This window comes from Talpa europaea, assembly GCF_964194135.1.
Source record: "Talpa europaea genome assembly, chromosome: 5".
In the NCBI taxonomy this organism is placed as follows: Eukaryota; Metazoa; Chordata; class Mammalia; order Eulipotyphla; family Talpidae; genus Talpa; species Talpa europaea.
In genome coordinates, this window is record NC_140071.1 from 16,402,466 (window position 1) to 16,415,147 (window position 12,682).

Consider the following 12,682-nt stretch of genomic DNA (forward strand, 5'->3'; position numbering starts at 1 on the left):
ACCTTGAGTTGTGGTGTTCTGCTATACTGTCCCACAGTAATATTGATAGAAGGCCAAGTTTCTCATGCATTGCTTCATTTAAGCTTCAGAGTGGTACTACAGGAAAATAGGACTATCCTTCCCAGTCTACAAATGAGAAACTGAAGGCCCAAAGAAGTCCAGAACTTGCACAATGTTATCCAGCTGGTAAGTGGCCCAGCTTGATCTGAACACAAGCAGTTTCGCCCCTAGACCTTATATATATTTCATCAGTAATGCTATTAAGAGTGCCAAGCAGTAACCCACTCAGCCCACTAACATTTCCCGAGCACAGCTCTATGAAAGTAAATAAAATATGGTTGCTGCCCTCCAGAACGTTACCGTGGTAAAAGCATGAGACATATTCTAATAACTCTCCTAGTTGTTCCCCTAATAATTCCCCTAATAATAGGATAGTAAGCATCCCATTAGTTACTTGGGTTTAAATCCCTAACTCTAGGGTGAGTCCCTTTATTTTTGGGGCCTGGGATCTCGTACATGAAGCAGGGACCACCCACTCACATTCTGTGGGCGAGACTCAGACTGCACTGGCCTATGTTGTCCTGCTCTGGATGGAACTGAGTAAGGCCCAAATAACAGCTTTTCCTTCCATGAAACAAAATTGCTTCAAACTTTGCTTGAGGGCCTCTCAGAGCTCTGGCTGCTTTTCTTTCTCTTCTACAGTAAAGATTTGAACATCCCTCAAGAAAAGCTTTTTCACAAATAGGTTACTGTCCTTTGTAAACAGAACTGTCAGTAAAAGTATAAATGGAGGTACTATTCTCTTTACCCCAAACCTGTGACAGTATTTTTGCCTCTCTGTGGTTTTCTCACCTTTGGGTGACAAAGGCAAAAACATGCTTTTTATCTCCTCAGAACTCATTATTCCCTTGGTTTTATTTTCTTTCTTTCTTTCTTTTTTTTTTTTTTGTGAAGAAGCTAATGTTTCCTGTTAGCTGTTAGAATTCTATTAGTTTTCAAGTTTTAAGTGCCCCTGGGAACAGATAATCTATAATGTTCCTAGCACTCTGAGGCTCTTCACAACTGATCCTTTTCTTCTTCAGGCCTTTTTACATCTATTATAAAAACCAATTTCTCCTAAAATCCCACAGAAAATTTCCCTTACATTTTCTGACACTTTATAAAGAGCACATGGTCCAGTCAAGTATTCCTAGTGTGGAACACGAATTTGAGTTCTTCATCATCCACAAGAGGTGGGCATTCTCCATGGCGCCGGGGCCAAGCATCATGTAGGCTGCTGTTTAGAATTAGGACAGGATCCCTTCCTCCCTAGACTTCTGGCTTTGGAACAGGGCCCAGCAGGAGTTGGCATCATAGGGCTGCTCCAACTTGCCAGCCAACCTCTCCTGATGCCCTTGTGGATGGTGGTTGAAGTTACTGGTAGCTCCGTGTCCCATGGCTACTTTAAGACAGAAGCCAGAGGAAGCATGAGAGCTCAGTTTTCATCTCTCCCCAAAGCTGCTTTTTGTTACATTGGCCACATGTTGTTGTTTTTTTTTGTCCCAATCCCCAAATTTGCAGTATTATTATATCATTTGCTCAACATGGCATTACATTCCGTCTTGAACTGTTCTGAGCCTTTTTCGTTGAAAGCTGAAGAGTGATCTCTAATCTGTCCTAAGGGTGTATACTTTTATAAAAATGGCCTCGTAGCGGCCCCCTGAAGTTTTTAACTGTGTTTTGTGTTGAGCTGCATCCTCCGAAGTTGAAACCCTAACTATTGATACTAGTGAATGTGACCTCATTTGGAAGTACTACTTTTCAGATGTTTATGATATAAATTAAGATAAAGTCATACTGGGTAGATTAGGTTTGAATCCAACATCACTGTGTCCTCACAAGAAGAGAAGACACAGACACACACACAGAAGAGAAAGTCACATGAAGACACAGACACACAGGGGCAAGATGACATGTGACAATGAGGCAAAGATCAGAGTTATGTAGCTACAGACCAAGGAAGCCAGAGATCATGGCAATCCCCAGAAGCAAAGACAGAGAACATGACCCTGACAAGACCTTGATTTTGGACTTCTAGATCCCAGGGCTGTGGGTGAATAGAATTCTTTGAAGTAACAAGATTTTGGTAGTTTATTACGGCAGCCTTAAGAAACTAACACAGCCCTCCCCAGTACAATTTGTTAAGCACTAACTACAGACTAGGCTATATGCTATGCTCCTCATAGAAATTTACGTGTAGGTATATCTATTCTTCTTTTAAAAACAGGGTTCCTGGGAAGCTCAGTAACTAGCCCAATGTCACAGAGCTGGTAGATACGTGGCAGTGCTGGAGTTTGAATAATGCTTCCATACATCTTAAGTTTGGTCATCAAAAAAAATGGATCTCTTGTACTGCTGATGGGGGACGAGGGGCCACCTGAACAGGTGTTACCCCTGACCAGACATCTCATTTGCTCAACACAGGGTCACCACTAGTCAGGTTAGGTTGATACTTATGTCTCTGAATGAGATTCAACGATGTCTAGTGTCCTTGCCTGATCTTGGAAACCCAGAGATCATGAATCCTACTTTTCAATGGGCCTCAGAGCCCTGGAAACATGTTAAGTTGTGGGGTCCTCCTGTTTGAGAATGGGGGACCTGAAGGAAGAATGGAGGATAGTTGTGGCACATAGAGGGAGACTGTTCCAGGTCTATGTTTAGCAGCTCATTTAGAAAATCACTATCAGCCTAACATTGTGGCATGGCTTAATTTTTCTCCTTATTATTGTGAAACAATGAAGGCTATTGTGTTCATCAGCCAATTAGATCCCAGCTGAGGCACACACAATGCTTTTAATTAGGGGCAACTTCAAGAGGCGCCCCCAATTTGCCTCTGCCTATGCAAAAAAACCAAAAAACCAAAAACCATACTTAAAAAATTTAAAGAGACCATCATAAACTTGTTTCCTTGCTGTGTATAGCTCAAAGGGATACTATTTTGACCATGAAAGTTGAAAACCAATTTCAATATGGTCGACAAATACAGTTTCCAGGAAACTTTAGGCATCTTGTGGCCAGAACTAAGTTTTACTCATCTCTGCATCCTCAGTTTTTATCACTTGCCTGAGATATACTGTGTGATCATTAATGTTATGCTGAATAAATAAAATTCTATTCATCTGGGAGAATATTTTTCAGTAGAAAGTTCAGACTCCGTTGTTCACTGGTATCAAGTTTGAGTCTAAATACAATCCTTATTACTTTCCTTACCCTTTTCCTTGCCCTCTAGACCCCTCTCAAGCCCCCAAACAACCCTGGAAGAGCATACTTCAAGGTTTAGCTTCTAATTTCCTTTAGATTTTTGCAACTAACTTTTTGATTTTAATTAACCTATATTTTTTTTAATCAAGTACCATTGTTTTCTATTCTTGCTAATATTTTGACAGTATAGGATTCCTCTCCTCAGGTAGCTCTCCCACCACCAGAGCACCCACACTCCTCCACCATTTATTTTTAATCATTACTTAATCCCTGAAATGCAGATAATATTCATTACCTGTTTCTGCATCTTTTTCTTGATGTTTCTTTCTTTCTTTTTTTTTTTTTTTTGTGGGACCCTTGCCGGCGGCCAGGGAACGAACCAGCGCTGCAGAGGCTGCGGGCAGCCTCGCAGCCCAGCGCTCAACCGCTGCGCCACCAGGGGAGGCCCATCTTGATGTTTCTTTTAACCCAGATACTTGTAATGGGTTTTGGTCGACCCTACCAGAAACGGTAGTTCTTAGGTTTGAATCATTAACAATTTTGTACCTAAAGCACGTGACATGGCCTGGAAGAAAGTAAACCTTACATGAATTCATACCCTATCCTATAAGATGGACAGTGGGTATGTTTACGGCAATGGCTGATTGGCCAACAAGAATCTGGACAATGAGTGGGGCATGAAAATGAGAGCATTTTAGAGGCGACAGGAGTCAGGGTCGGTGGTTGCCTCTTTAAATTAAGGAACTGGTGGCAGCTGTGCTTCCTTTTTTTAAACATTAACTTTTCAGTTGTCTACATGGCTATATAAATTTGGGGGTACCTTTTCACATCCCCATATGTGCACATGCTTTATTTGCTGTCCACCAAGACTCCCTTGCCAATGCCCTAGACCCTTCCTCCCCATTCCCTCTGGTAACCAGTATATTTTCCACAGAGTCTAAGAATTATTTTGCTGAGCTTTGCATCTGTTTTCTCATTATTTATATTCCACAAATAAGTCCACATGTGGAACCAAGCAGCATGACTTCTTCATGAAAATCTCTCTCCCTTCTGAGCAACCCATTCACCCACATTCACCCACCAGCACTCTTCCTGCAGGCCTGCTGGCTGCATTTTCGCAATTCTGGAGGTCTGGACTCATGGTCACACAGGCATCGGTCTTCATCTTCGGTTTTATTGTCCTCAGAGGAGACACAATGGACGGTCCTCTTCTGAAAGCCACCTCCACAGGAAGCCGTGCACTGGAAGAGAGGGGCACGTGAGAGGTGCCATTCTTCCCTGGAATGGACAGGTGAACGCTCGCCAGCCGAAAACCTCTTAGAACTGTACTGAGATCAAGATTTCTGATCTCGGTGATCAGAAAATTTTTGAAGGAGTCATAGAATGAAGGCACTACTAGCTTGGAGGTATGAGTTCAGGAAGTCTATATTATAAATTGTGTGGATTGAATGCAGTTTTATTTATGGTTTCAGTTGCACTGTGCAGCTTTCTTTTGCAATGAATGATATAAAGTGCTAGGGAGGCAGGGAATTGACAGTGAGATTTAGGAATATTCACCTGTCATTCTAAGTTTTGTATGGAATTTTGTGTCTCTGAATGGGCCAAAATTGATAGCATTTTCATGATGGCTCACATTGTATAAATGTTCTGTTATGAGGGTCACATTCGATTTGATTAGAGACCTTAATATTGTTACATAAACCTCCACTGTTCAAGAGTCTAATCCCCAGACATATTTTTAATTGTTAGATATAATCTTTTCAGTTGTCAGATCAAAGATAGATGAAGAAAATTGGTCTTGGAGTACCTGAATTTCTAATGAATGGGAAAAATGTTAATTTCTAAGGGAGCTATTATAAGATGTCCTAATGTAAAGTGATTAAATTATATTTATATGACAAAAATACAACTACACATGCCATTTCTTGTTGTTCAAATGACCCATGGGGGGACAGCTTAGCAGGAGGGCAAAACCAGAGGTTGCCCAGACACCAGACTCTCCTTTGGCAATTCATTATTAGTGAACATCAGATGCCAATGAAAATAAGGACTTCATAGAACCTACTATGGATCTATTTAAGGGAATGACTGATGTCATTTTTCTAAGAGACTTTTTTTTTAATTGTGAAAATAATAAGATGTACTTTTTATTTATTGCAGGCAAAGTGATTAATGTACAATGTTCCTTTCTCATTCATGAATCATCTTGTTCTTCCTGGATTAAAGTGGCTGGAATCCAAAGACCAATGGGTGCATCAGCAGGAGCCTTTTTAAAAAGAATGTGCCAGCTTCATGCTGATCATGGCTGTGCTGGTGCAACTATGCAGCTACAAATAAGGAGAATTATTAACCTAAAAATACCTGGGGGCTTTATGGTTGACAAAATACTGCAACAGCTTGTGTTATAATTCTAGCCATCAAAATATACAGAGCAAATTACTTTAGGAACATCAGTAGTTGAGGGGTTAGCATGAGGACTTCGCTCCCTGGTCTCCTAGCCATTAGTCTGAGGTGTTAACCAACTTCGTGGAAGCACATCCATTGCCCTGTACCTCATCTCCTAATTCTGGGCTTTCTTGTTGCCAATGAGATGTGAGACATGATGGGACCCATCCAGTACCCACATACGAAAGGACAATGTGGCGGGGGGCGGGTCATTACTATCTGAGGGGAGATCTTTCCCAGCCATCTGGAATACAGGAGCCAGTAGCTTATCACCTCTGTTCCTACTCCTGGACAAAGTGCCCTAACATGCAGGAGTTTACGACATTTAGAAGACCTTGGAGAGCAAGAATCAGCTGCTCCCGAAGGCAAACTGTGGTCAGTTAGGTTAAAATGACATTTTCCCTGTCTCCTTCCTATTTCTAACACTCCTGCTTCCCTGATATTGTATCTCTTAATGAAGTATTAGAATTTGCCTTAAGACTCTTATTTTCTAGAGAATCCAGTATAAGACATCAGAATGATGGCAGAATCTAACGCAGAATTTTCTTGGTTTTCAGTGTCACTGATTCAGTGATATTTATATAATACATAAACCTTGTGAGAATAATACATCTTTCCCTCATGTACAGTTGAATTGTTTTGTTTGTCTTGTCATCAAACAAGCTGGCCATCTGAAAAACTCATCTGTAGTTAATGAGATACCCAAAACTGGCTGAGTCAGACTAAGTCTCAAGCTTCAGGGCTCTTGACTCCTATTTGCTCTAGGAAAAGCCAGAAAATCCAAGGTATTGAGACCCAAAATTACCTTTCCTTAGACTCTGTGCCTCTGGGATAATTTGGCTATTTTTTTTTCTCTTTTGAAAATATTTGATCTTTTTCTCTTCTAAACTCAGGCAGCAAACACTCAAAGCCATAGCAGCTATAGCCCAACTTTGTGCAAACTAGATGTGAGGTGAGTACCAAAAAAAATATAGAAACATGCTGTGAATGCTGTACATCATAAGCTATGTTGAACATTTACTATGAGTAATTTCTTTTGTAATCAAAAGAAATATGTTATTTGTTTAATTTTTTAGAGACTAAAGTAATCAACTCTTACCAGGCTCCAGTTTCCAGTGACCCAGTGACAGCAAGGCTGCCCATTGCAAGGTGTGGTAGACGTGGGCCTTTTTGACCAGTCACAGAGGACTCCTGGACAAGTCACCCCTCTCTCCTGCACTCCGCCCCCACAGGACCTGGAACACTGACACACAGAAGGGACAAGCTTAGGTGAAAATCACACGGTGACCTTCCCAGTAATAAGAGCGCATTATTATCAATTTTGCTGTGTAGAGTTATTATCAAGAATATTAGTATCTTGATTAGAATCTGTAACATCTCTGCCAAGTGCCTTCCAATGACCAATCATTTCAAACATCAGTGGTAACATAAGAATTAAAGAGAAGAAAGAGGATTGATAAAGTAAATCCTCAGGCTAAGAGGGGAAAAACATCAGAAGGTATCCAATAATTCAATATCAAATAATATATCAAAGGGAAGGAATTTTTTTGGTTAAAAACCTAAATGAATCCTCATTTCAGAACGGATGTCATGTTATCTGCATTTTGGCTTCTAGCACAAGTATCTGAAAACCAAAATGTAAATTTAGATGTATTATTATGACTACCTCTGATGGTCCATAAGGAGACATTAAATTTGTCAATACTTGAGGAGGGAAATTGACAGGTTCATTCAGAATTCTGATGCACTGGCTGTTAACTCTCATAAAGTAAATTCGAGATGACAACTTGGCTTCTTAAAGATCAACAATTCTAAAATGTGTCAGGTTTTTGCTCACTAGCATAATTTTATAAGATATATTATTTCATATAGGAATCAAGTTTCCAAGAGGAATTAATTCACCAAGAATCTTTGAAAAGTACTTGAGCACTATGAAAAAGACTTAATAAATAAAATCTTAATTAGGACATAGTAATCACAACAGAACAATTATGGTTGCCAACATCACATCCATCATGCCAGGTCCTGCGTGTGTGGTGGTGCCACAGGAAATAGGGAAATGATATCCAGCTAACCCTGTCTGCTCAAAAAGAACAAACCTATTGCCCTCACAATATTCCAGGTTTGACAGTTAAAAATGAGGTTTCCCCTCATTTCTTCAATCTGTTTCAAAGCCTATACAAAGAGAGGAGGGAAAACCCCACCTGGGACCCTTACACATCCCTCCACATGTGCAGGCACTCAGGGCCAGCTGGCCAAGCCACCCCAGGAAATGGGGATGGCGAAGACATAAACCAGTGATTCCTAAAGTATGGCCTCAGACAAGTAACTTCAGTATCTTTTGGGTAGTTGTTAGAAAATCAAAATTTCAGGTCCCACCCAGGCCCCTCAGACACTAGGGATGGAGTCCACCATCTGTGTGTTGACAAACTCTCCAGATGATTCTAAAGCATGCTAAGAAGTACTTAGCATACAGATGGTTCCACAGCTGGCATGCATCTTCCGGGCAGGTAGTTTGAGCTGGATGACACTCACTGGAGGGGCCTAGAACATTCCATGATGTCAGTTCATTTTATAGTGTTTATAGACAGAAAAGCCCTATGTGAGTCAGGGAATGCACTGAAAGATGCTTAGTCCATCAAGAGCCTCAGGAAAATACTCAGATTATTTTGTATTTTTCATCTCCTCTGTTCCTCAAGGGGAAGTCTTCCATTATTTGTAATTTGCCTAGAACAAAGCAATATAGAAAGGAGGTGGTGGGAGGCCTTTGGGGAGCAGATTCATGACTGGGGCTCTCACAAGGTATTGGGGAAGCATAAAGAATATATTTTTTTATAACTGAAGCAGATTTTATTGCTTGTCTTTGATAATAGGCAAATGCCATGTCTATGACAAGGCAACCTAAGCTCCTTTGCAAATTCCAGGATTCTGGAAGCTATAACTAGGCTCAACACAAATAAAACTTATAAGCCTGAGTCCTGAACACAGGTAATACCAGATTCATGTCTGCCAGACGTGTGGGCACTGTCTGGGGCTGTACCTGGCTCCAGGGCGCCACCTGCCACTCCTCACAGGGCTCCATGTTGCAGCTCGTGCTCAGCGGGGGAGGGATGCCCGCCAGGAACTGGCAGTAAAACGGCCTCAGGCTCCTGCGGTCCTTGCTGTCCACACACTGGATCTCCCGGAACTGGAAGCCTCCGCTGCAGTTTCTGGAGCACTGGATGGGAGTGAGAGAAAAGGAGACACCTGGGTCCTTGGCATCAGCCTTAAATCCCCTGATTCAGGGGGGATTTCATAAAGACCCTGAAGTTCCAGGGTTCCAGTGGAAAGAGGGTTAGGTCGAGTTCAGGTGAACCTCGACTTCCCTCACACACCCTAGAAAAGGAGTCACTCACACAGCTCCTCACACGGGACCCTGCGTGCTGGGGAACAGGCCTGCAGTATGAGAACTGGGTGGGAAGTCCAGGTGTCGCGGCTTGTCCTTTGACATCTGTATTCACTCCCGGTGAACAGGATGGGGGAGGGGGTGCCTGGCTGCTGGCCACACCCATCTCTCAGAATCCTGCCAGAAACCTGGCTTCTCCATGGCTCTGGACACAAGATAGGTTATTCTTTCTTGAGGAAAGAGCCGAGATGGAAGTAAGCTACAAAGTTGTTCCGTGGTTTGACCCAAGGGAGTGAGCAAATCCTGGATGGTTCCCACCAAGTCCTTCCTCCTCCGGCCACCATCACCTGCCTCCATCCCTGAGCTCTCAGCATAAGCCCACTGAGTGCCATGAAAGGGCTTCCCTGTCTGCCTCTTCCCACGTGCCCACACCTGTATCGTAGGCCCTCCATCCTGCTCTTCGTGAAAGGTACAGTTCACATGCGGGCTGCTGACCTCCTTAAGGTGATGCTCGACATTGATGTGCAGGCCACCTAAAAACAGTCTATTTGTCCTTTTCTGGGGCACCTCTTTGCTTCCTCTCTGACCCCTTTGGGTTTTGGAAGCTACACCATCTCCCACATAATTAGATTTTACTTTCTTCTGTCCCCTGGGGAATGGCCTTAAGTCCTCTGACTTCAAACCTTGAGTGTAACATGAAAGACGTGGGCCCATGTGACGGGGGGTAGATGGTTGTGCCAACGCTTCCACGGATTTGGTGTGTTTGGCTTCTCAGGAATAAGTAACACTTGGCAGTCTCCCCCAAACAAACAAACTCATTTTCCTGCCACACTGTAAATATACAGATGTGATTCCTGTGGGTTCAGGTGAGGCTGCAACATACCTTAAATCCTATGAGAACTAAAGTTATCTCTGAATTCAGCTAGACATAAGTGTAATAATGCTGAACGTTAATGGTAGTTAGAATTCTTCCCTCTGGAAAGTATCCGTGAAAGGTAAACTTGTGAGCTCAGCAAAAACCTAAATCTTGTGATTGATTAAAGGCAAATTCAAGGGTCCACAATTCTACTGTAGGTTTCAGATGTTTGCCTCTGAGTGAGCTTAAAAGGCCTGATAGAATTAGTGAGAAGAAGGCCCACAAATCTTTCCTAGTTCACGATTTGGACTTTAGAGCTGGTTAAAGTAGTTGAAAAGGAGGCTCACTTAACCAGCCCAATTTAAGAGGAAAAACTAAATGAACAGCTCTAGGTAAAATGGAAGCCATGGATGCAAAATTCACAATAGTAGAGAAAAACAGACATCAGGGCAATTGACTCTCAGTAGCTAACAGTGTCTTTGACATAAGATTATCTGGAGAGAAGACATTTTCTCTAGCATGCTGCACAGCAGTTATTCACGCAAATTTAACTTTTTAGTTATCTGGAGAGAAGACTTTTATTTACTGATAAAATGCAGTAACTTTGAGGATTAGATTTTAGATGTGGTAGTTACCAAATTCAGGCAGAACCTGATTATTTGTCAAGAGACTGCTTCTATTAAGTCACCAGGAGCATTGCAGGACTTAATAAATATCCCTGCAACCCTCCCGGCATGAGAGAAGAGACAGACACAGACAGACACAGGCAGGACACACTGTTGGAGGAGGGTTTTCCTTCACAGGTCGGAAGCCAGGGCAGTCCCTGGTCTCTCATTTAGGGTTTACTAGAAATTTCCATTGGTGACCTTTTCAAAAATGAGAGTGGTTTCACCCATTTGTCCTTTTTGATGAGCCAGGCAATGTTCAAGGAAAGGATTATTCCCAGCGATGGGAGAGTGGAACTTTAGGGCTTGGGCAGTACATGGCAAGGTCAGGGATGTAAGGTGTTTGAGAGTCTGTGGATAGGGAAGAGAATTTGTCCAGCATTCAGCCCTTGTTGGTTCCTACATTGTGTTATGAGTTAGAAGAGAAAGAAAAATCAACTTTTCACTCCTGGGAGAAAATGGAGACTGGCAGGTATTGAAGGAACAGGTGGCAACTTTCTCAAGGAGCAGCCCTTGGTCTTGCTTGTTGGAGGACATGGATTCTCCACTAGGCGAGGGAACTAATGTTAGAGGGGACACCAACCTTCCCCAAACTTCTGGGTACTTTTTTCCCTTCTGTGCCTCAGCTATCAAGGGAAGCTGCACCCTGGCAAGAAGACAGGGTCTGGGCTTGGCACAGGGCTGTGTGAGACCTCACGCCTCCTGCAGCAGCTCTCTGCCCACTGCTGACCTGTGTCTTTCAGCCTGGAATCCCCAGGGGCTGGCTCAACCCCATCCCTGAGTGATGGGCAGACAAGGCCTGGTTAAGGCCCCAAATCAGCAAGGTTGACTAATCTGAAATCCTGAACGCCTTCACAAGGCGCGTCTAAGCAGATGCAAAGCGGCCTGAGGAACCATGGCTGGGTTAGCAAAGACTAAAATCACACTTCAAAAATCACAGTACAGAAAATATGCTGCTAGAGACCAAACTATTCTGTATCCCTCAGCTTCCTTTTCATATCAAGTCCAGCAGATTAAATGGTATATTTGCTTTGTGAGCAGCTGCTGAGTCATGATTTAATTATACAGGGGCTATGTATGATTATTAATTATGCTGCTAACTTTAAGTGATTTCAGAATAGTGTGGCATGCTGCACAGCAGTTATTTACGCAAATTTAACTTTTTAGTCTGCTTTATCTGGCAGGAAAGGATAGGCAGCTGAAAACTCGTGGGTTGAAAAAACTCTATACCTGTCCTAAGTCTCCTGTGTAACTTGGAGTAGGCCTATGGTCATGCAAATGATTTGCTCACAGTTCTGTCAAAGAAGGGGAAGAGAAGGAAGGAAGGAAGGAAGGAAGGAAGGAAGGAAGGAAGGAGAGCAAGCTACTTTAGCAAAGGCTTATATAAAACAGGCCTCCCACCAGCTCCCCCTCACTCCAACTCGGCTGAACCTGATGACTTACCTTGCTCCAGTTTCCCACTTTCCAGCTGGCGCAGGGGCGGAGGTGGCATTTCTTAGCTGGGTCGGGTCTCTGCAGAGCAGCACAGTCTGACTCCACCTGGGTGCTGCACTCCACGCTTCGCCAGTAGGCCCCCAGCCCACACGTGGTGGAGCACTGCGTGGGGAAGGGAGAGAACACGGAGGTTGGGGGTGACTTTCCCAGACACACCCCAGAGTCAGAGGTTCTCAGTTCCTACCACTCAATAAAACTGCCTGCAGAGTTTTAGAAAGTACCAGTGCTAGGGCATCCACCCCCAGACAAATCCATCTGAATCTTTAGGGGTAAACTGAGCATCAGTGCTTAAGAAAATTTCCATGAGATTTCAGCAAACAGCTGGGCTGGAAAATCCTTGGTTTATATAATGGGAAGAAAAGCTATTGCAGGAAAGAAGCAGAGGGCATTTGTTTTCCTTTAAAACTGATCCTGGCGTGAATGGCTAGGGGGCTGCAGGCAAATTGCTGCATTTCTCACACCAAAGCTGTTCAGAGTGGGGCACAACTTGCCTCTGCCGCTTACTTCACACCCCCATAGCATCCAATGACAGGCCCCCACCGTTCTGCTCTGTGACAAGCCTGTGGCGCAGACCAGTATTGCTATAGTGTAGAACGA

The 12,682-nt window shown here is 43.2% G+C and overlaps 1 protein-coding gene across 1 annotated transcript in view; it reads right to left on the reverse strand.

Moving 5' to 3' along the window:
* Nucleotides 1-4,313: 4,313 nt before the first annotated feature.
* Nucleotides 4,314-12,682, reverse strand: part of LOC311171245 (A disintegrin and metalloproteinase with thrombospondin motifs 12-like) — a gene marked incomplete at both ends in the record, with an annotated part of 74,663 nt that continues 66,294 nt past the window's right edge. The window contains 3 exons of the mRNA XM_084233896.1: nucleotides 4,314-4,481; nucleotides 8,726-8,902; nucleotides 12,035-12,187. Coding sequence (XP_084090022.1) covers nucleotides 4,314-4,481; nucleotides 8,726-8,902; nucleotides 12,035-12,187 — 498 coding nt within the window. The remainder of the gene's footprint in view (nucleotides 4,482-8,725; nucleotides 8,903-12,034; nucleotides 12,188-12,682) is intronic.